We start from the raw sequence: 24,249 nt of genomic DNA on the forward strand, positions 1-24,249 counted from the left end.
CGCAGCTAAGCATACAATAGCAAGGGCCTGGAAAAGGCAGGCTGTATCATTTTCGGGGGTGAAGAACATCTTGACGACCCTCATGATCCATGAAAAAATGTCCAGTATCCTCCACCACTCCCATGACAAATTTCTCAAAGTATGGACCCTGTGGTGGTCCTGAGCATTCCCTACTCTGCATCCGACCAGTCTAGGCCTCTCAAACTAACTTGACCCCATCCCCAGCCTGGGGGACCTTCCTTTTCCTTTTCCCACCTCCTCTTACCCTTTCTTTTTTTGGGCCTCTAGCCCATCGCTCTGTTATCCCAGAATACCCCGAACCCCCCCACCCTGACCCCTGCATCCCTGATTCTGTTTGTGTATTTTGGAATGTGGGGTCAGATGCTGCCTTTGCATCTGATATATTGTGTCTGTGTAGTTCACCAATCACAGAAAAGTTTTGAAATATGTATGACAAGCTTATCTGATGTTCCATTTTGCTTGTGTAGGTGGGTGTTTGTGACTAAAAAAGGGTATCAAGACACCGACACATCCATACAGAGCTCTGTCATTACCAAGTTAAAGGGAGTTGCCTTCACCAACACTACAGAACTGGGACCAAGACTCTGGGATGTGGTAGATTATGTCATACCGCCACAGGTCAGTAGATCTCTTCATTGCATGTATAAAATATCTCTACAAAAGACATATCTAATTTTCTTTTTTTATTCTTCCTTCAGGGTGAAAATATTTTTTTTGTGGTAACAAACCTGATTGTCACCCCTAACCAGAGGCAAGGTAAATGCAGTGAGGTAAGGAAGACATAAACTCACTTAAAGAATAAAAAAAGTACTCCACTGAACAACCTTATAATAACTATGCTCTTCTTGTTATAGAAATTTACCTTCACTTCCTGCCCTGTTTCACTACAAAGGAAATGAGGGAAAATGTGCAGCAAGGACACAGGCAGCAATAGAAAATCTGGCATGAGTTCTAGCCTACCGTTATTTCTGGTAAAATGTCAGCAGTACAGGAAGTGAGAGTAAATCTCTCTAACAGAGCCCCAGATACCAGTAAAAAGTTGACAGTGGTTCTCACCCTTCCCCACTCTATCCAAAATGAAATTAGGTTTTGGCCAGACAAACACTTTCACAGGGGGTTAGAGGTCCCAACCATTTATTTACATAATGTGATGTGTATAATTTACAACCCAACTCCATGCAAAGTGAAATATTCCCATCGCTTTCTGGTCCCCTGTATGACATGTTGCAATGGAGTGTCACCTGGGCAGGAATTGAGGGCAAATATCTCCAAAAAGGGTACACACAGAAAAACTTTTAGACGTTCTACCCTTTTCGAATCTCCACAAAGCTAAAAAAATATTTGGTTGGATATGAGCTTTATTATGTGCCTAAAGATTAGCACCCCCAAGTATAAATCATCAGTGGAAAAGTAAGGCTGCATTCACACTTCAGCATTTTGAATCGTGGGCAGATTTGTCTAAACAGACCCCTGACATCTCCCCTCTTAGACAGGCAAAGGGACTGAAGACAGAGATTCCCCAGTCCCTTTCTCTGCAGCCTCAGCTGCACTGAAAATGAATAAAAATGAATGAGACAGAGGCTCCTGGTTTACGATGTTTCAGTTATGATCAATTTACAGAGTCAGTGATCACTGACTCGGTGCATTCGGAAAAAGGAGCAGGTAAATGACAAATTTAACAGCTCCTTCCTCCGCTCTCCATCCTCACAGATCCGGGGCAGGGGGAGACCGGTGAAGCAGCCATATAGGACACAGGGGGAACCAGAGGAGGACAGGGGGGACCAAAGGAGGACATGGGGGGACCGGAGGAGGAGCCGGAGAGCCGGAAAGGACTCAGGGGGACCCGGAGGATGATACAGCGGGGGACCTGGAGGGTAAAATGGATTGGGACATGGAGAGCCATGGAGGACACAGGGGGACCTGGAGGAGGACACAGGGAGCACAGAGGGGGACAGCCAAGGGTGATCGGTGCGGCAGTTGGGGTAGAGGAGGAGAAGCGGCTGTCAGAAAAGCTATACATGGAGATCAGTGCTTGTAACTCCCCCCCACCTTTGCACCGATCACCACTAAGGCTGCCTAAGTATCGGATCAAGCATCCAAGCAATTCAGATTAGGACCCGTGTAGTGCTTTTTTTAGATACGTAGGACAGAAATCAAAAAATTAATGCTAAGTACAGGCAGTTCCCAGGTTACAAACAAGGTTCTATACGTTTGTTCTTAAAGAGGAGTTCCACCCAAATTTGGAACTTCCTCTTAACCCACTCCTCTCCCCCTTACATGCCACATCTGGCATGTAATTTTTTTGGGGGGGGGAGTGGGGGCTTCAGGAGGAGTGGGACTTCCTGTCCCACTTCCTCCTTCCGGGTAGACGATTAAGCCTAATCGCCTAGGCTATTAAGCTTAATCACCTACAGGAAGGGGCTGCTGTAGGCGATCGCCCAGGACACGTGACAGGTCCTCGGTGATCGCCTGTCCAATCAGACGGCGCCTCGCCGGGCCGCGCCGCTCACGCATGCGCAGTGCCGCTCGCGCATGCGCAGTGGGTGCCCGGCCGTGAAGCCGAAAGCTGTCACGGCCGGGTGCCCACACTGAGCATGAAGACGCCGGCCGGCGAGGGGGGGCGAGGAGTGGAGCCCCGTCCGGCGCGTCGCTGGAGCCGTGGAGCAGGTAAGTGTCGGTTTATTAAAAGCCAGCAGCTACACTTTTTGTAGCTGCTGACTTTTAATAAACTTACAAAATGGGTGGAAAACCCCTTTAAGTTTGAATTTGTATGTAAGTTGGAACAGGTACATTTTTAATTTAAAAATATTTTTTCAATTTTTAGCATAGGGAAGGGTTAACACCCCTGTAACATTTGTTTTGCTGTCTGTGCCCCTGTTCAGAAGATTTCACCTCACTTTCTGTCCCAATGACAATTGGATTTTTTTTTCATTTTGGGTTGTTGGGGAAACAAGGATTGGTGATAAAGCTTCAGTGGAGACAATTTTTTTCCATGATAAATCTTACAGGAGGGAATTATGCTTCCTAGGGGGAGATTTCCTCTCACTTCCTGTTGTCTCCTTCCTTTATAAGTTGTTTGTAAGGGCCCTTTCACACGGGGCGGATTAGTAATGATCCGCCCGGGGAACCTCTGCTTGCTCAGCGGGGATCCCCGCTGAGCCGGCGGATGACAGGGCGGTCCCCGCACACTGTGCAGGGACCGCCCTGTCTTTTCTCCGCTCTCCCCTATGGGGGGATCGGATGAACATGGACCGTCTGTCTGTGTTCACCCGATCCGATCCTCAGACGGAAGGAAAAATAGGGTTTTCCTCCGTCTGCAGAATGGAGTGGACTTTAGGCCCATGAAGACATTGACCTGGACTACATTTACAGAGAAAGCAGTACTATATGGATATGCTGTCACATTTAAGCATAGCTACTACCTTGTGTGCTTTTATGAGCTCAGGATGGACTGTGGAGTCTCATGTGAACAATTTCCCTATAAGCAAAGAATCATTTAGGTCGTGTTGTGCAGAATCTCATTTGATACCATTTTAGGACTTTACCATAAGAAGAAAGCAAGGGCAGAACTAGCACTATAACAGCCCATGTACATGTGCATGTCTCCAATTCACTGACCAACAATGAAGGAGGAAACTACACTGAGCACTATTGTAAGGGGGCACTGCATTAACCATAAATGTAAGGGGGCACTTTACAGTATTGACTACCAATATAGGTAAAACGCTTCACTGGCCAACAATGTAAAGGGGTGCTTCACTGACCACCAATAAAAGAAGGGTTCTTCACTGACTATCTATGTAAAAATGGTGAAGATAGGAGAATGCACACGCCACCACAGTGCCCAAGCACACCACACAGCTAAATTATCTTACCTGTAATCCCTATTAACATTGACAGAGAGAAGTGTTCCTCCAATAAAATAACCCAGCCTTCAATTATTGTGGACATTCATGGTGTGAAAGATCCAAATATTTTGCTTTCCTAATGTACAAAGTCTTCTTCTGAAAAATGTACATCTGTTGCTTTGGATTATCAGTCAAGTTCAAACTTAAGCTGGCCATACACAGCTTGAATTTTGACCGATTCTTGTTGAAACTGACAAAATTCAAGTTGTGGGTGGCCTTGTCAGCACCACCCACCTTACTAAACTTTGACTGAAGAAGCCAGGTGGAAAACTGGCAACTGATTAGTGACTGCATTCTATCACATGCAGTCAGGGATGGACTGGCCATTGAGACTACAGGGAGTTTCCCGGTGGGCCGATGGCTCAGTGGGCCGGCTTGGGTGACAGCGGACCGCCTCCCCCCTCCACTCCTCTCCTTCCCCACAGCACTCACCTGGGGGGAACAAAGAAGCAGGGGGAGGAGCAGAGGAGCAGGGGGGACAACAGAGGAGCATGACAGCTGACTCAACAGTTATAGCTGGGAGTTTCTCACTTCTGCCTAATCTTGTCCCATAAGGGGGGTTACCGAACTGATTCTTTGTCCCGGGTAAAATTATGTCTAGCTTCCCCACTGGTACTGCCTATAAGAGTACCAGTACCAGACGTTCTACTCTAATAAATAGAACGGCTAGTGGCTAGTGAAGGGGGAGAGAGGGGTTGGGTGGCGGTGCGGGAGTTGTCCGGCCGCCAGGGCTGCTGATAGGGGGGGACCATCAGCCCTCTTGTAGGGGGCCCCCGGCACTCAGAGGGGCCCAGACAGCAGGAGGGTTGGTGGAGAACAATGCCCTCCGTGTCTCTCACCCAGGTTTCTCTCCCCCTCCTGCCGGGTTTTAGCTGCTGGGTGAGAGACATGGAGGCATAATGAACCTGGCCACCCACCGCTAAGCTCATTCCCCCTGCCCCAAGAGGGGGTTGTGCTAGGAGGAGGGATTTATGGGAATGTGTCCTAGGAGAGGGATTGAAGATAGAAGATTTGTGCTGGGAGGGGAGATGCGGCTGATTGTGTACCAGGAGCCAATGAGGGAATTCTGGGCTAACAGAAGGGTTTGGGGGAATTGTGCAGGCAGGGGAGATTTGTACTAGGAGAGGGAATTGGGATGGCATTTGTGTCCATTAATAATCATGTCAGGTGTGTGTGTGGGGGGGGGGGGCCGTCAGGTAGGTTGTACGGGGCCCCATGATTCCTAACAGCGGCCCTGCCGGCCGCCATGGGAGAGACCTGTCAAAGTGGGCCAGTCTGGATGAAGTCCAGGGCCAAATTTCTGTCCCAGTCCAGCCCTGCATGCAGTCACTGTTTGGGTATTCAAGCAGCTGCAGGCGTTGAATACAATAGATACCTCCATCATTACTGTTTAGCATGGATGAATGAATTTATTTGATTTCTCTCGTTCTGCCTGCAGGCATAATGAGATAGATCTATGCTTCTATGACTAGCATTAGTGATACTTTGGCAATAATGGATCTGATTGGTAACTCTGGGTAATGCAGACAGTTCTTGCTTAAATGTTAACACTATCAAGAGCCAGTAATATAAAATAAATCACTTTCCACTCTTGTTTCTGTGCAGAATGCTGGAATTCCAGACGCAGTATGTACAAAGGACAGTGACTGCCCGGAGGGTGAACCGGTCATTGCCGGCAATGGTATAATGTGATCACATTTTAACAAAGCTTGCTAATACGCGTTTGTTCACTGCACCAATTACATTACTAAAAGTGTAGAAGACATAAATCTGGAGAGGAGATTGCATTCATTAATGAAGCAGTAAAACAGAGAATGTGACAAACTGAAGTATAGAAAAAACATGAGCAATTTAAAGAATATTATACCAAAGAATATATTTTTTTTTAACACAATACTTACAATAGGAAAAAATGTTGTTTCTTTTTAATATAGCTTATAAATGTCATGCAGATTTAAAAGATACAAATTAAAAAAAAATGCACACAGACTCCTCCAAAGTCCCCCAAAATACATAGAAAACCCTTAAAGTGGATGTAAACCCTCACATATACCCAGTGAAGTGAACAGCCTTAGATGATACACAGAGATGAAACAAATCTCCCTACATAAGTTGTACATGTTTATCTGTCTTCAGCTTTATAAAATGTTTAGAAAGTTCAGATTGTGTTAGAACATTTTCTCTTCCTGTTGAACACTGCAGTGAAGTCTGGGCATACAGCCAAGACAGATGATTGGAGGAAAGGTACATACCCCATCTCCTCATAGGTAGAGACTTTCAGAGCTGATCGTTGAATAGTTCAGGGCTCTGCCAATCTATTTATAGCATCCTCCGCAGCACAAAACTCAGGCTGCTTTTATCATATGTGACAGGGAATTTGTCAGGAGTTATCAGGCTGATAACAGAGGTACAGAGCAGGAGAGAGCTAAGAGACTTAGTGCTTTGAAGAGAGATAATAAAACACTGCAGATATATATGCACAGCTCAAATTGAATTAATCAGATTTACATCTACTTTAAGGGTTTGTATTTGGGGGACTTTGGAGGGGGTCTGTTGTGCTGTCTGTGAAGCTGGCTGGCCACTACGAATACAATTTAAAAATGCATCTCCCAGTCAGGGCCGTCTTTAATATGGTTTGGGCCCTGGGCAAACATTTTTTTTGGGCCCCCCTCCAGCTTATTTTGGGCCTGGCTGGTTCACATGTATGTTTTGGCGGTCCTCATTTGTGCAGGTACAGCAGCCCATTGATTTGAATGGGCTGCCATGCCTTTGTTTCCTGCAGAAAAAAGGTGCATTCAGCATTTTAAAAATACAGTTGCCTTGAAATCCATTTTGCTTTTGCACCATGCTACTTACCTGCAGTTCTTGCACACACAAACGCACTGTGTTTTTAAAAGCGTGACCTAAACGTTTAAAAATGCAGCAAGTTTGACAGTGCGGGAACTGCAGATAAGTCACAGCAGACAGCAGAATGGACAGACAGTGCTGTATTTCAGTGCTTGATGGGCATAGGCGTGCCGTGTGCGCAGCCTAATACATGAGGCATGCGCTTTTCTTTGCAGAACCAGCCAGGCCCAAAATAAGCCCATCAAGCAGTTAAATACAGACAGTAATGCCATGTGCTCTGAGGCCTTACTCAGCCTGGACTGCAGGTCTGGTCTGTGATTTAAAGAGTTCCTCTATTTTACACATGGCATGGCATGGGGTCCCATGGTGCTAAAGCAGAATGGACAGACGGTGCTGTGACCCCATGCCATGCCATGTGTAAAATAGAGGAACTTTTTAAAACACTGACCAGACCTGCAGTGAATCATCAAATATTATAAAGACTTTGGGCACACTCTACAGAAAACTTCTATTTACAATATAGATTAGCAAACAGTGACATACCTTGAGGAGCAGGACATGAAGAAGTCAGCCTCGGGAAGAGCAAACTGGGGATGTTATAAAATCACATTCTAATTCACTTTTATATACAAGCAGCACCCAGTGGCAGGAAGGGAGAAGTGCACGTCTAAAGGGAAGCCAGGGGTGCTGTACATTTTAAAACACTGGGAAGGTAAGCAGTACTGTCACTGGCTGCGTGCCGCTGATGATTTTCAGCCTGATTTGTGGGCAGCACAGGGGCTTAACGGGCGGCAGGGCCGCCATCAGGAATTATGGGGCCACTTACACAGCTTCAGGCATGGGCCTCCTGGAGCAGAGAACCGGGATGGGGGGGTGCTGCCGCCTGAAATTGAGAAGCAGGGGGGGGGCTGCCGCGAATTTAGAAGCGGGGGGGTCCTTTACAAAAAAAGAAATAAAGAAAAAAGAAATAAACAAAAATATATATAAAAAAAGGGGTGTAGCCATCCTCTGGGCCCTTTAATAAAAAGAAAAAAAGAAATAAAAAATATATATAAAAAATATATTTTAAAAAGGGGGTTGCAATCTGGGGCCCTGGGGACCTCTGGGCCCTTTAATAATTGTTTTTTAATAAAAAATAAATTACAAAAAAAAGGGGGTTGCCATCCGGGACCTCTGGGCCCTTCAATAAAAAAAATATATAAACATTTATAAAAAAAATAAAGGGTGTTTGCCACATGGGGCCCTGGGGACCTCTGAGCCCTTTAATAAATATATATATATATATATATATATATATATATATATATATATATAGAGAGAGAAAAAAAAAGAAATAAAAATTTTAAAAAAATGTTTTTTTATAAAAAAAAGGGGGGTTGCCATCCGGGGGCCCTGGGGACCTCTGGGTCCTTTAATAATAATAATAAAATAATAATAATAATAATAACATTTATATTATATATAATATTTTATATATCTATATATATATATATATATATATATATATATATATATATATATATATATAAAAGAAATAAAGAAATATATAAAAAAAATATTTTTTTTATAAAAAAAGGGGGGTTGTCATCCGGGGCCCTGGGGAACTATGGGCCCCTGGGGACCCCCAGACCTCTAAAAAAAAAATGGCCCTTTAATAAAAAATAAAAAAAAATATATTAAAAAAAAAGTTTTTTTTATTTAAAAATAAATAAAAAATTGGGGGGTTGCCATATGGGGCCCTGGGGGCCTCCGGACCCCTAAAAAAAAAAAAAAAAAAAAAAAAAAAAAAATTTTTTTTTTTAAAGAGGGTTGCTTTGGGCCCCCAACAGTGACAGGGCCCAGGGCACCTGCCCCATTTGCCCTGCGGTAAAGACGGCCCTGCTCCCAGTTTTGTGAAGGCTTTAGATGTCTTGAAGGGTTGCATTGAGGTCAAAATGACACTTTACTTGAAATGGAACTAAGATTATTAAAGCAGACCCAAACTAAAAAATAGATTATTTACAGTGTTATAGGTATATATCATATAGAGTTTATTGTACCTAAGCAGTACTCTGAAAATCGTCATTTTTGCTTGCATTCTTCCTGAACAATAGCACTAAACTTTACTGTGCCTACAAGCCTCATAGCAGTATATATAGAGTGTGAGATCATCTAAGCCACTGCTGATTCTGAATGCTAGAAAGATTTGGTGATGATGATAATGCTGTGCTGCTCACTTGTTAAAGAGAAAGATGTACCTGAGGACCTGCAGTGCAAGTAACTTTCTGCTTCTGCTTCACTCAGTCAATCTGTGGTTTCTGCACCCCTGCTGCTGCTTCTTGATTATTTCCCCACAAGTCATCAGATCTCCAGTTTTTGAGGGAATGTCTGACATAAGGAATTACTGTTTTTACCAAGATGTGTGAAACATACTTCAAGAGGTTCTAAAGACAGAAGTTTTTTTTTTACCCTAATGCAATAAAATTAAAAACCTTCTGTGTGCAGCTACCCCCCCCCCCCCCCAAGCCCCCCTTATACTTACCTGAACTCCATCTCAATCCAAGCAGCAGCTTTCTCTCCTCACTGGCCCACACAGTAGTGGGAGCCATTGGCTCCTGCTGCTGTTGATTACAGCCAGTGAGCCAAAGAGGATAAAGCAGGGGGCGGGGACGAACAGCACTTTGTGTGAATGGACAATGTCCACTCACAGGAGTGTGGCTCTGGAGCAAACCTGCTCAAGTGCCCCCATAGCAAGAGGATTGCTATTGGGGACACTCGGCAGGGGGGAGCCAGGACCGCCGGCAGCAAAACACTGCACAGAGCAGGGAAGTATAACCTTTTTTTTATTATTGCAATCTTGCATGTTATTATTTCCACAGTGTTGAACATGGTAATGTATTAATGGGGAAAAGATCAGCTGCAGAAAGACTATGGGCATCACTTGTGACTTGCTGTCTGCTTGCCTTTTTTTTTTTTTTGGTACAGCTTTCATAATACAGGTCCTCTTTAATGTGAACAAAGTGAGCTTTTCTTAAATGATTTACATTACTAAAGAGAGTATAAAGGCTTCCAAACCATCAAGGTTTGACAAAATGAAAACAGTGGGCTAGATTCAGGTACCTGCGCTGTTTCTTATGGCGGCGCATCATATTTACGCTACGCCGCCGTAACTTACAGGAGCAAGTGCAGTATTCACAAAGCACTTGCTCCGTAAGTTGCGGCGGCGTAGCGTAAATGGGGCCGGCGTAAGCACGCGTAATTCAAATGTGGAAGGGGGGCGTGTTTTATGTAAATCTATGATGACCTGACGTGATTGACCTTTTGTACGGATGGCGCATGCGCCGTCCGTGTACATATCCCAGTGTGCATTGCTCCCAAGCATTGCGCCGAAAAAGCCTAACATAAACGACGTAAATAAATTGCGCCGGCCGTACGTACGTTTGTGAATCGGCGTATCTAGGTAATTTGCATATTCTACGCCGAAAACAACGGAAGCGCCCCTAGCGACCAGCGTAGAATTGCACACAATTATACGCCGCCGTATTCAAGTTACGTCGGCGGAGGAAGCCTTTTTTTTGAGCGTATCTGCCTTTGAGAATCGGCGTAGATTTGAAATTGCGCAGCGTATCTGGAGATAACAGGTACCTGAATCTAGCCCACAGTTTCTGCAAATAACCTGAAGCCATGGAGCTGTTAGTTAAAGAAGTTAGCTGGATCTGAGTTAAGAACAGCAGTTCAGGAATGATTTAAGCTCGGTTCACACCTATTCAGTTTGCTTTTGATTGTTTCTGCAGTGCTTTTTGCGTTTTACCACACGCAATTTTACCACGACTTTGCTGCGATTTGCATTTTTTATGCATTTCTTTGCCAATTTGTTGTAGGGCAAAAACGCAAATTGTTGCAAAATCGCATTAAGATCACACTTAATGCTTTTCTGCAGCTTCTCCATTCAAGTCTATTGAACCTAAAATGTAAAAAACACATTGTTTTGCGTATAAAAAAGTCCAAAAAACGCAGTGGCTGAAAAGAGCAAAGATGTGAATGTGTCCCATAGGAAACCTGTTAAATGGACTGTCATGCGTTTCTGCAAAAAGCACCAAAAAACACATAGGTGTAAACCGAGCCTACGAGCCAATTCACACCAGACACTGCATTACAACACAGTGGGAGTTTGGCAGGATCACACTGTTCACTATTTGTTAAAAAATAACTTTATTAAAATGTCACACAGAGTGTTTCATTAGGTTCAATTGGCTGACAGTGCAGCACACACTGTCCGCACACCACTGTAGTGTTGTGAACTGGGCACACAGGTGAAAAGGCATTTTGTTTTGTCATGCAGTAGGACTGCGCTGCAATAGCTGCCCAATGCAGTCCAAATGTATCCAGTGTACATGAAACATTTGTATAGACAGAATGCCATATTTGGATTGGTGGGTTCAGGAAGCCCTAGAAGTCATTGGTATATGATATTGGATGGATAGGAAATAGAAATAGGATGTTCTCATGGTCAGTAATTGAGTGAGCATGGAATGGATATTTAGAAGAAATGAAAAAAGTGCATAATGTACAGTACAAGGTACAATGATAGCTCAAGGTCAGCAAAGTTGGCAATGAAGAGTTCTTAAGCTGTTCTTTGTTGGCAGAATAAAATGAGAAAGTAAATGGTAAGAAAAATAATTTATTTTAGTTTGACTATATTTAGCTGTAAATGTCTAACGAAGCATAGAGCTGAAGATGGCATAGTGCCTGTCCATGATGGTAGAAGTTTAGCAGCCAAGAAAAGACGATTGTCTTTTAAAAATAACTCAATATATATGGTATATGCGCTGATTAATAACTTCTGTGATGTGAGACCAGAATCATAATATGATTCAAATACAATACATGTGCAAAAAAATTTGTCCAAATACATGCTGAATGACATGTACTACAATACACCTCCTGTGTTCAAGTGCCGTGTACTGGCTTGAAAGATATGTATGGGGTGAACAGATCCTGCAGACTCCAAACTGATTACTTCACACAGTTGTGCAACTCATGTAAAAGACAGAGAGACAAAAAGAAAACCTCATTGCGCAGATATACACAACCATGTGAAATCAAATGGCAAGCTAGAGATAGGTCACACTCATGAATCCACCGATTAGTGTAGGCAAACAAACAATCAAATCCTCATTTGGCTGCTCAGCATACGATGTGTCTCCTCATTCGGATGTGTAATCCGTCCCGTTCGTAGCTCCTCCCCCACGCGTTACGTCACTAGACACGTGACTTAGTCATGGGTAACTGCTGGTCAGGTCTTAGCTGATGTTATTTATAGTCAGCAAGACATCCGGACCAACAGGGTATATATGAAAGGAGTTAAACATCAAAACATCATTGCCAGCAATGATTAAATATAACGTTTTTCTTCCTCTATTTGTAAATAGGCAATCAGTTCTCATCTACTGCTTCAGTTGCTGAAGCATCTTGGTATGTGCAGTGGCGTATTTGGGGTGGGGGGTGCAGTCTGCACTGGGTGCCCAAAACTCTGGGGATGTTGTGGTTCCCTGACAATTTTGTTGTATGGCTCTGACAGTTGCAGTCAGAGCCAACAGGAGGCTTCTTCACTATTCCAGTCTCATGGCACAACTGTGGAAGGACTCCCCCTCATGCTGAACTTCTGTTTCTTTTGAGGTCTGTGAATTGCTGCTGCACATGTTGAGTAGAAGATTGTGTGTGTGTGTGTGGGGGGGGGGGGGTTGAAGGGTGGTCTGTGATGGGCAGGAGGCTGAGGCTGTTGGTGGAGATCTGTACTGCGGGGGATATAGGTTTGGCGGGATTTGTACAGGGTAGAGGGGGTCATTTTTGTTTGTATACAAGTGGTACTCTGAGTTTCACAGTCTGCATTCATTACGCACTCCTGACCTCTGAATTCTGTGCATCAGGCACTCCATAACCCTGTACTTTCTGCAATTCAACACAACTTAAAGTGTGTGTATACAGTGCCCATATAGCATGTCCACTTACAAAAGTGCTTGCCTCCAAGAACAGCAGAAAATAAGGATGAATGACCCCACATTCAGCCTGGATGTCGATTTCTTTATAGTTGTTGGTGTTATGAGTAAGAGCTATCTAATGCTAGTGTGAAACGCGTTAAATCTATTCTCATCTGTGCTCTATGCTCCTTGTGGTGTGATATTTTTTCTTTGTTTCTTTGATATGCAACAAAAAAGAAAGCAACATCCGGACTAGGTGTGTGGCCATTCATCTTCATTTTCTACATTAATAACATTATTTTCATTAAAGATTAACTAAACTCTGAAAGCTGTGCCCAAGAATATGAAAAGCAAAGAGCAAAAGACTATTTACCATTATTGCATGTGGTCTCCCTGCAGTGATCTTTTCACATTACTGACTTACCAAGCAATGGTCTGTACTGTCTCTGTAGAGGTGGCCATCTTGGTAGCGGCAGGACCTTTGCTCATGTCAAAGCCTCCAGCAAGGAGAACGGTGAGCAGCACAGTGATGGTATCATAATTTATCACTCTAAATCTCTTAAAACTGTCTGTCAGAAGAATGACGTGTCTTGGATCTCAGGCCCCGTACACACGACCGAGTTTCTCGGCAGAATTCAGCCAGAAACTCGATCGGAGCTGAATTCTGCCGAGAAACCCGGCGTGTGTACACTTTCGGCCGAGGAAGCCGACGAGTTCCTCGTCGAGCCAAATAGAGAACATGTTCTCTATTTCCTCGTTGTTCAATGAGGAAAGTTGGCTCGCCGAGATCCTCGGCGGCTTCACACAGAACTCGACGAGCAAAACGATGAGTTTTGCTCGTCGAGTTCCTCGGACGTGTGTACGGGGCCTCACACTGCAGATAGACAGCTATGAGGCCTAGACACCCTCAACTACCAGAAAGTGTATTGTTGTTTTTCAGGAGGAATTCTAGGCCAAAGGTAAATGTTTTCAGGGTACTAGGCTCAGGTAACATTTTTAAATGTTTACTATAACATATTTTGAGTTCATATTTTGACTTCAGGTCCACTTGTAGCCAATCTATTTTTTATAAGCTATAGGTAACAATCGAACCTTTCTCTGTATACATGCAGTATATAGTAAATCTTTACTGCACAAATTGACTATCATTGCAGGGGTGAAGACTGGCCGCTGCCTAAACATAAAAGAAAACACAACTGGAACCTGTGAAATATTTGCATGGTGTCCCTTGGAAAAGAAGCAGAAGTTGAGGTAAGTTTTCTGCATGAACAGCAAATGCTATTTGCTGTACAAAACTGTTCTCTGGATACAGTATGGGTGATCCTTTTGAAGGGTCAAGTGTCAAACATGAAATAAAAAAAGAGTCAAATGTCTAGAGATTCAGGAAGCGCTAAATAATTAATGAACATCCAAATGATCCCAAAAGTGTCTTACATAAAAGTCCCCAATAGTTCACCAGTGCGTCAAAATCTGTCGACACAAGTGCGCCACCCCTCCCACTGTGAGTATCACTCCCCAGACAGTCACAGGAGGCATACAGGTGTAGCGCCCTTGTCTTAAACAGGGCTACAAGTAAATTTAGCTGCGCTGGGTGGTAGCTAGCCTTGCTAATTTGTAGTCTTTTTGATCAAATGGGTTTGCTCCTAAGCCCCTCCTAAGCCTGGTTTAACTGTGGTTTCTCCATTTTGTATATTGGTGGCACTGTTATCTTTGGCATTAGTATGATGGGCTACAGTGAATTCAGGTTATATACTGTAAATATACACTTTTCTCAGCCAATCAGTAGGTTTTCTTTGGCCGCTGAGAATGCTGGGAGAAGGTATTTGTTTGAAAAAAGTCAGGTGATGTGGGTCCTTTGCACAGGTCTCAGCAAGGGAGAGCCTGCTCACTACCTGGAGACAATGCTGAGAGGGATGGAGTTCTGAGGAAGTACCAGAGGTGACTCGTCATGATGAGCCGGGGACAATGAAGTGGCTGGGAAAACTTCAGGAGAGAACTCATCCAAGAGAATTTCGCTTAATGCTGTGACCTGAGTTTGTTGCTATAGGAGGAGACAGCTTATGCTACAAAGTACAGATTGCTGGTTCCAGCTTTAGGACTCTTTTTCTGTACCGCTGTCTACCTTTTTCTACATTTTTGTCTAAGAAGTCTGCCAGTCTACTGTTGTATTTGACTATGGGTGTCCTGTGCCTGTCCCCTCTATCCTACATTTTTCCTGTTGTGAGGAATAAACGTCTCTTTGTTCAAGCATAAAAGTGACTTGCGCCCGTCTTTCTACTTTGTACACCACCCACCATGCCTAGTAACCTGCACCCTGAGGAGGAACGTCATCCCTCCCAGTCTCTAGGGATCACCACCAGGCCTCTGGAGTTTGGGGGTGGCACTACACACATAAGACCTTAAAGAGGACCTTTAGCTTATCCACCCCCCCATTTTTTTATCTGCCCCCGCTTACTAGGTGGTGTTATAAACACAATTTGGATAATCACCCAGCCCATGGATCCAGCGTTGTACCACTGACATCCTTCTGTCAACAGACACCTCTTGGTAACGCGCTGACATCTTGCTCGTGACATCATTGCTTTACGGTCAACACTGAGGACAAGGGGGCACTCTTTATGTCTAGAGGAAAATAGATTTCGACTCCAAATACAGAAAGGTTTCTTCACAGTATAAGCTGTGAAAATGTGGAATAGACTCCCTGCAGAGGTGGTTCTGGCCAGCTCAGTAAAGTGCTTTAAGAAAGGCCTGGATACTTTCCTAAATGTGCATAATATAACTGGGTACTAACATTTATAGGTAAAGTTGATCTGGGGAATATCTCATTGCCTCATGGGGGATCAGGAAGACATTTTTCCCCTGCTGTAGCAAATTGGATCATGCTTTGCTGTTTTTTTTTTGCCTTCCTCTGGATCAACTGTGGGTATAGAATTGGGTATATGTGATTGTACGATATTATTATTATTTTATTTCTTATGGTTGAACTTGATGGACTTGTGTCTTTTTTCAACCTGACTAACTATGTAACTATGTAACTATCACGTTGCCCGCCAGCTCTTCTGGGTTCAGCCGGCGGTGCCTCGCCATGACCTGCCACTAGGTTTGACTGCTTCCAAAATAGTGAATGAGCACAGCGCACATCATTCATCTAAGCAAATAACATGCATTGGGGGTCAGGGCCCAGCTGTTTGCTGTTAAAAAAAAAAGTTTAAAAAAAACCTCTGTATTTGTGGAGGGAGGAGGAGGGTTGGAGCAGGTGGAACTTATCAAAATGGGTGAAGTTATGCTTTAAGAAAGCAGCTGCTTATTCAAAACCTGAGCAGTGTTTTTTAAATGTATTGAGGATGCTGAAATACATTGGAATTTTATTGTAAAGGTGAACCAACACTTTAAATATATTCCTTGGTAGCCACAAAGAGTATATATATATTTTTTTCATGCAACAGATGTTTTTCAGCCCCTTGCAGAAAGCAGTACTGTTGGGGGGGGGGGGTAGTCTTTGCAGGCTGCCTACAAAAAAGAACATTTAGGCGTGAACAAGACCAGTCACCCTTACACAAGAAGAGGGAGCAGCGGTGACTGGTCTTTATTACAGGAAGTTACTGCGCAGAGGCAAAGTAAAATAGTTGTTCTTGCTGGAGTACTACACAGATCTGAAAGAAATACGCAAAGAACAACAAAATTTAAGTAAAAATACATATGGCTCCAGTATTTAGACAATATTTGTCTCCAGAGCTGATTTGTAAAAAGATGACAAAAAAAATATTTGTTTAATCTTTTACATTTTTGGGGGAAAAATCAAGCCTATGCACAATTGCCCCTCTTTTTTTAATTTTTTACAACTTTTATAAATCAGCACACCAATATCTGTACACTAAACACCAGATCTGTCTTATTGCTGAACACAATTATTTTGATTACACATCGGAATCTATTTAATTTGTTTTATCTGTTTCCTTTGTATTCTTCTTGTATTTACTGGTAGAGCTCCACTTCTAGGAAAAGCAGAGGATTTCACAGTGTACATTAAAAATTCCATCCGTTTTCCAAAGTTCAATTTTTCCAAGTAAGTGTTCTTCTAGAAGGCAATTAAACTATTACAATGTGGTTTTCAATAAAACAGTAGACTTTGATTAATGTTTAATTTGTTTATTTACATGAAAGTGAAGGTTCCTGTTGAAGTCTGGAAATTGAATCCTAATGTGTAGGTTTTTGGACTTTTTGAATTGTAAGCTGGAAATGTCTCATGTATTTGTAATATGACAGATGACTCTAAAAACATGCAACCAAAATACCAGCAATATTACCGAAGCCAGAGGAAAAGAATGATAGCTAGGCAACTGGGAATTTTAGAAAGAGGTCAGCAATGGCATATTGATTTTTCTGATTTACTTGACAATATGGACATTAAATACCAATGCCATGTGGAGCATGGTGGAAATCACAGTTGTATTCTAATAGTACCTACCTTGTATTGCCAATGCTCATGGGCAAGTGCACATGCTGTATGTTAACATGTATATATGGAACATTCACTAACAGATGTAATTTGCTAAGAATGTTGACATCAGTGCCCAAACCTTAGTTTTCCCCTTTGGTAGGAACCCATTTAAGGTTCCAAGGGGTCTGGATCTTTATGGACTTATAGCTGCCAGTTATGGACTTACTGCTGTTTGTGGATTAATTATTGGCTTTGTGGCTTTATTGCTTCTATGGACTCTTTCCTGTTTATGGATAGTGCCAGCTGCTTATGTTACAGTCACTTTGTGCTGAGAATGTTTTGGAGAACTGTTTCTACTAAAGTGTTTCAACTACTTTAGTAAAGAACTTTGGGCCAGATTCACAGAACAGATACGACGGCGTATCTCCTGATACACTGTTGTATCTCCTGTTCTATCTATGCGGCTGATTCATAGAATCAGTTCCGCATAGATAGCCCTAAGATCCGACAAGTGTAATTGACTTACACCGTCGGATCTTAGGATGCAGTACCTCGGCCGCCGCTGGGTGGAGTTCTCGTCGTATTCCAGCGTCGGGTATGCAAATTAGCAGTTACGGCGATCCACAAAGGTTTTTCCCGTCGTTACGTCGGCGCAAGTCTTAGTTTCCCGTTGCAAAGTTAGGGGTGCTATTAACATGGTGTAAAATTACTCCACCATGTTAAAGTATGCCCGTCGTTCCCGCGTCGCTTTCGAATATTTTTTTTTTCCCGGCGTAAGTACGTTACGCACGTCGCGATTCACAAACACGTCGGGCCGCCGTAAGTTCGCGCAAAGCACGTTGGGAAAATTGCGAACGGAGCATGCACAGTACGTCTGGCGCGGGAGCGTGCCTAATTTAAATGGTACCCGCCCCATTTGAATTGGGCGGGCTTGCGCCGGACGTGTTTACGATACACCGCCGCAAGTTTACAGGTAAGTGCTTTGTGGATCGGGCACTTACGCTGAAAACTTGCGGCGGTGTAACGTAAACGGGTTACGTTACACGGCCGCAATTCTACGTGAATCTGGCCCTTTGTTCCGTTTAACTGCCTTTTCTAAAGTACTTAAAGGGGTGCATGCATGACATATGAAAAGATCAGGGCTTACAGCAAGGGGACTGAATTTAAAGGAGTTGTAAAGGAAAAAAATGTTTTGCCTAAAATGCAAGGTAGACAGACAGAATAGTGTAATTATTCTGTTAAAAAACAAGTAAATACCTATTAAATTCCTTCATCTATATCACCTCCGGCATTCTAGTTTCTGTTCTCTCATTCACTTCCTGGTTTGCGGCGTTCATTCATGTAAGAACTACATTTCCCAGTATGCATTGCGGCACGCCAATTAATTCACACCTCCTTGAGGTCTCTAACACGTAGAGAGCATCCTGCCACACAGATGTAGTTCCCAGGAGGGGGTGAGCACGTTACTGCCCACAGCAGTAAACCCTCCCGTCACGGCGGTCAGTAAAATCAGACAAGCAGGAAGTGAACAGAACAGAGAAGAAATTGAGCAACTTCTGAGCAAAAACAAACAATGAGGAAGTGAAAAGAGGAATGTCTGCAGGTAAAGGATGCTTATTATGAAAAAAGAAATTTTCCTTTACAACCCCTTTAAGAGAGAATATTCGAGAGACGTAAAGGGGCCCCGGGAAGGAGAAAAAGCTTTATGAAAGTTATGGAGAGCTGTGTTTTCTGTGTCCGGTAGCAACATATAGAATATTATCACAGGGAGTGAGGTGATAGGACTACTGAGTTGGGGGAAACTAATACATGTTCTACAGTACCAGCTCAGAAATGCTACACTTCTCTAACAGAAGTTGTGTCTGAAGGGCTTAGTGTTACTTACCAGTGTAAGAAGTATTGCCACGGATTACAAGGAGTTAACTGTACAAATGGACAACTCGCTTCTAAGCTTGGAGCTCTGCCTTAATGTTGAGTTCACATGACCGCGGCTCCGGCCTGTGTTACAATCATTAGTGAGTGCAGTATCGGTGTCCCCTCTAGGGCACCCTGCCCACAAACCTGTGCCAAGATTATGCACGCTAAAGTGTTTGTATATTCTAAACAAACATTGAACCAGAGCCCCTTTGCCTCTGTTGCTATAGGTACTGTGGGGAAATTGATCTCAAATTTCACAAGAGAGGCAATAAAATCACAGCCTGATAGTCATTTGATGTAAACACATAGCAGGTGTTTCTAATCCAGTGGTGGTCAATTTGGTGGTCAATTATAGGGGAGGCACAATAACAGTACATTGAGTTTCACTGAGTTTGTCAGCCAACTCAAAATGAATGGACTGTAACACACCTGAAAAATATAAAAAATATAAAGGGAGAGGGAAAAGGAATGCTAAGAAACGGTTTGGGACTTTATGTGGAGTACACAGTTTGGGTAAAAACAGCCATCAATATAATTGCAAATATAAATATTTTAATTAGGTATAGGTAAACAATAATTACATTAATTTAATAGTAATTGATAGTATTATAGACCATAAATATATAAAAAGACAATATTTGATGATGTTTGTAAAATTTCCATAAATTAAATATATCAACACATACATATAAGATCTTACAGTACAGATATCACATAGAAACGGCTACACATTTGGAATAAGCCTCCAACCTCCCTGATCGGCAAGGTATAATTTGAAAGAGATCCTAGGGTGATAGCATCTCAATCTAGGTGCCACAAAATTAAATTGGATGTCACAAGGAATTGTCGAGAACATATGGATGCAACCACGGCTTTAGATTATCTCTACGCGTTTCGTTGTTTGGTGTTACCACTCGTCAGGAGCAGGCAAGTGATGCATATCTAAATTAGGATACAAAAAATACAAATAAGTAAGATTCCATGATTAATTAACATATTGTGGAGGAATAACTGCATATCAAATAAGATGAAACAAATTCTATAGTAGACTTAGGCCCCGTACACACGATAGAATCCATCCGCTGAAAAATCCCAGCAAATGGGTTTCAGCGGACAGATCCTATGGTGTGTGCACTCCAGCGGATCTGTTTCCGCGGATATTTCTCCCCTGGGATGGATTCCAGCAGATCGAATATTTGCTGACATGCCAAACAAATCCATCTGCTGGAATCCATCCCAACGGATGGATCCGCTGGTCTGTATAGACTCACCGGATCCATCCGTCCGAAGGGATCCCCCGCATGCGTCGTAATGATTCGACGCATGCGTGGAATTCCTTATATGACAGCGTCGCGCACGTCGCTGCGTCATAATCGCGCTGACGGCGCGACACGTCATCGCCAGAGGATTTCGGCGCAAATTTCAATGCAATGGTGAGTACACTCCATCGCATTAAAATCTGCTGAAATCCTCGAGCTGGACCGTATCCGCGGATAAATCCTCCCGTGTGTATGGGGCCTTAGACTGGTGGACCCCCTGGTTCCAAGGGCCACGACATGTCTTCATACACAGCATGCCTGTCTGTAAGTCTACTAAAGGATTGGTTTAATCTTATTTGATATGCAGTAATTCCTCTGCCATATGTTAATTAATCATGGAATCTTACTTATTTGTATTTTTTGTATCCTAATTTAGATATGCATCACGCGCCTGCTCAAATACTGTCTTTGTATATATTTATGGTCTATAATACTATCAATTACTATTAAATTAATGTAATTATTGTTTATCTATACCTAATTAAAATATTTATATTTACAATTATATTGATAGCTGTTTTTCCCCAAACTGTGTACTCCACATAAAGTCCCAAACCATTTCTTAGCATTCCTTTTCCCTCTCCCTTAATATTTTTTATATTTTTTCATTAGACAGGGACAGAGGTACATGTTCCCTATTGGCCATAACCTCAATTAAAATCCCAACTATTTCTTCTGTAACACACCTGAATTTTCCCTACTACATTTTTTTTAAATGCACCAAAATAAACACTGAAGCAAAAATTAGGGTTATCATTGGGGTCAGTGGCTGCAATCAAACCACCCAGCAATGATGTCCGTGATAGTACTATTAGCCCCTAAAATTAATAGTCATTGGCATTGGTGGTCAATGCAGTGTTTTTACCACTTCTTCCCCCTGCATTGGTCTTCAGTGGTACTGTTTACTGCGCTAACCCCCCCCCCCCCCCCCATCCTCCACGATATTGGTGGTCAGTGTGTTGTTTTTAACAGCACCTCCCCTACAATGGCAGTGTTTTTTTTAACCATACCCTTCCCATTGATTATCAGTGCCAGTGATTTTTTTTACCCCCTCGCTCCTCTAGCATTGGTGGTCATTGTAGTGTTTTTTTTTTTTTTTTAATCCCTGTATTGGTGATTAGTGGCAGTGTTTTTGAACCCCAACCCCCTGCAGCTCTAAAAAAGTCAGCAGGTGCCCGACAGATAGTAAATTCACCCCCAGACACCATGAGACAGACACAGGGATCCAATGGCTGTGTGTTGGGCACCAGGGTTCTGAGCAGTTATAAGGTGACTGAAATACAATTTAGAGTCTTTGTTGTAATCTTTGAGGATATTTGTGGATGCATTAGTTCACAGTAAAAGAAACTAGAGAGGTCAGCAGGTGTTTGTTTTAAAGCCTTTTTTGTTGTATATTAAAATGTAATGTTCATAGTCTGGGCACAGGCGCACTTTGTTTTGTGCACCTTATTGGAATATAAAACAGAAAGCCTTACATGTATATATTTTATAGACACCACACACTGAGACTACATGATTTGTGAGATCAGTAGGGGAACTGTTCTGCTTCTACATCTAAGCACTGAAAGTGAGATCTCTATAACTGATCCAGTACCCCCCTAGATCCGGCCATGTTTGACAATGGCTTCCCTGCCCTAAGCTGCTGTATACCCAGGGTGATATCACATTTCACAGTGTATTCCAGACAGAGGCGTATCTAGTGAAAATGGCGCCTATGGCAAGCACTGAAACTGCGCCCCTGTCAAAACATTTGAAACCTTTCAGATAACCAGGGACAGGGAGGGACGCAGTGCGACGAGGACAAAGAGGGACACTGGGGACCACTGAATTTTTTTTTTGGGGGGGGTGCAAACAAACTGAAAAAAAAAATCAATTGCAGCCACTGTCTCCATCAAAAGCAGCCACTGTGCCATCAATGGCCAGTCATAGGCCGTCATGGAGGCACCTGTCACTCCCCTTCCCAGGCCAAGTAGCAATATTAGCAATTGCTGTGCCGGCGCCGCGCTTCAGCAGGCTGGCCGCGATGCCGGGAGCTACATTAGTGCAGGAGGCGGCCGCAGGAGGACGAGTGGGGGTTTTTCCATGCAGGGGGTAGCCTTTTGCCGCCCCCCTCCCCATGGCGCCCATGGCACTTGCCATGGCTGCCATACCCTAGATACGCCACCGATTCCAGAGCTAGAGATGATTTTTTGATTGTTTTGCTTCCACATCTAAGCACTGAAAGTTAACGTTTGATCTCTATAATTGATCGAGTTGCTGATATAGCTTAGCTTACATTAGGGTCTCAGTAGCTTGGCATAAAGCGACTCAATCAAAATGACATCCTGCAGATCCTAGAAAGCTTTAATCCAAAACGTTTGCAGAGCATGACAGATGGACATCAGATAGGTCATAAAATCATAGTGGGGTTCATTTACTAAAACTGGTACAGATGAGCAACTTCTAACATTAGCTTGTTTATTTAAGCTTTCACAAAAAAAAATGGAATCTGATTGGTTACTATGCACAGCTTCACCAGATTGTGTAGTCTCCCGTTTTAGCAAATCAACCCCACAGTATCTAACTTCAGCAGAATGCATGTGGTTAATGGAGACTTGTGCCGCGTACACACAATCAGAATTTCCAACAACAAATGTTCGATGTGAGCTTGTTGTCGGAAAATCCGAACGTGTGTAGGATCCATCGGAGATTTGCTGTTGGAATTTCAGACAACAAAAATTTGAGAGCTGGTTCTCAAATTTTCCAACAACAAATACTGTTGTCGGAAATTCTGACTGTGTGTATACAATTCAACGCAAAAAATTCTACGCATGCTCGGAATCAATTCAACGCATGCTCGGAATCATTGAACCTAATTTTTCACGGCTCGTCGTGGTGTTGTACGTCACTGCGTTCTTGACGTTCACAATTTCCGACAGAAAATTGTGTGACCGTGTGTATACAACACAAGTTTGAGTCAACATCCGGCGGAAATGTATCCACGGTTTTGTTGTCGGAATGTCTGATCGTCTATACGCGACATAAGGGACGATGAAGAAGTATGGAACTAACTACACAGAGCATCCCCTAGCTACAGAGTGAGGAGAGCACAAAATTACAGTGCATCCGGAAAGTATTCACTTTTTCCATATTTTGTTATGCTACAGCCTTATTCCAAAATGGATTAAATTCATTATTTTCATAAAAATTCTACAAACAATGCCCCATAATAACAACGTGAAAGGAGTTTGTTTGAAATCTTTGCAAATTTATATGAAAAAAAAATCACATGTACATAATTATTCACCGCGTTTGCTCAATGCTTTATTGAAGCACCTTTGGTACCAATTACAGCCTCAAGTCTTTTTGAGTATGATGCTACAAGCTTGGCACACCTATTTTCAGTTTCATTTTCTCCCATTTTTTTTGCAGGACCTCTCAAGCTCCATCAGGCTGGATGGAGAGCACCGATGCACAGCCATTTTCAGATCTCTCCAGAGATGTTCAGTCTGGGCTTTGGCTGGGCCACTCTAGGACATTCACAGAGTTGTCCTGTAGTCACTTCTTTGATATCTTGGCTGTGTGCTTAGGGTCGTTGTCCTGTTGGAAGATGAACCTTTGCAACAGTCTGAGGTCCAGAGCGCTCTGGAGCAGGTTTTCTAAGGATGTCTCTGTACATTGCTGCATTCATCTTTCCCTTGATCCTGAATAGTCTCCCAGTTCCTGCTGCTGAAAATCATCCCCACAGCATGATGCTGCCACCACCATGCTTTATTATAGGGATGGTATTTGCCAAGTAATGAGCAGTGCCTGGTTTCCTCCAGACATGATGCTTGCCATTCAGGCCAAAGAGTTCA

The 24,249-nt window shown here is 43.1% G+C and overlaps 1 protein-coding gene across 1 annotated transcript in view; it reads left to right on the forward strand.

Moving 5' to 3' along the window:
* The window catches only part of P2RX5 (purinergic receptor P2X 5), a 115,573-nt gene that overhangs the window by 57,645 nt on the left and 33,679 nt on the right, over window positions 1-24,249 (forward strand). The window contains exons 2-6 of the mRNA XM_040338632.1: window positions 489-639; window positions 720-791; window positions 5,535-5,610; window positions 13,891-13,987; window positions 16,722-16,802. Of these exons, the coding sequence (XP_040194566.1) occupies window positions 489-639; window positions 720-791; window positions 5,535-5,610; window positions 13,891-13,987; window positions 16,722-16,802 (477 nt within the window). The remainder of the gene's footprint in view (window positions 1-488; window positions 640-719; window positions 792-5,534; window positions 5,611-13,890; window positions 13,988-16,721; window positions 16,803-24,249) is intronic.

This window comes from Rana temporaria, chromosome 2, assembly GCF_905171775.1.
Source record: "Rana temporaria chromosome 2, aRanTem1.1, whole genome shotgun sequence".
Classification (NCBI taxonomy): domain Eukaryota; kingdom Metazoa; phylum Chordata; class Amphibia; order Anura; family Ranidae; genus Rana; species Rana temporaria.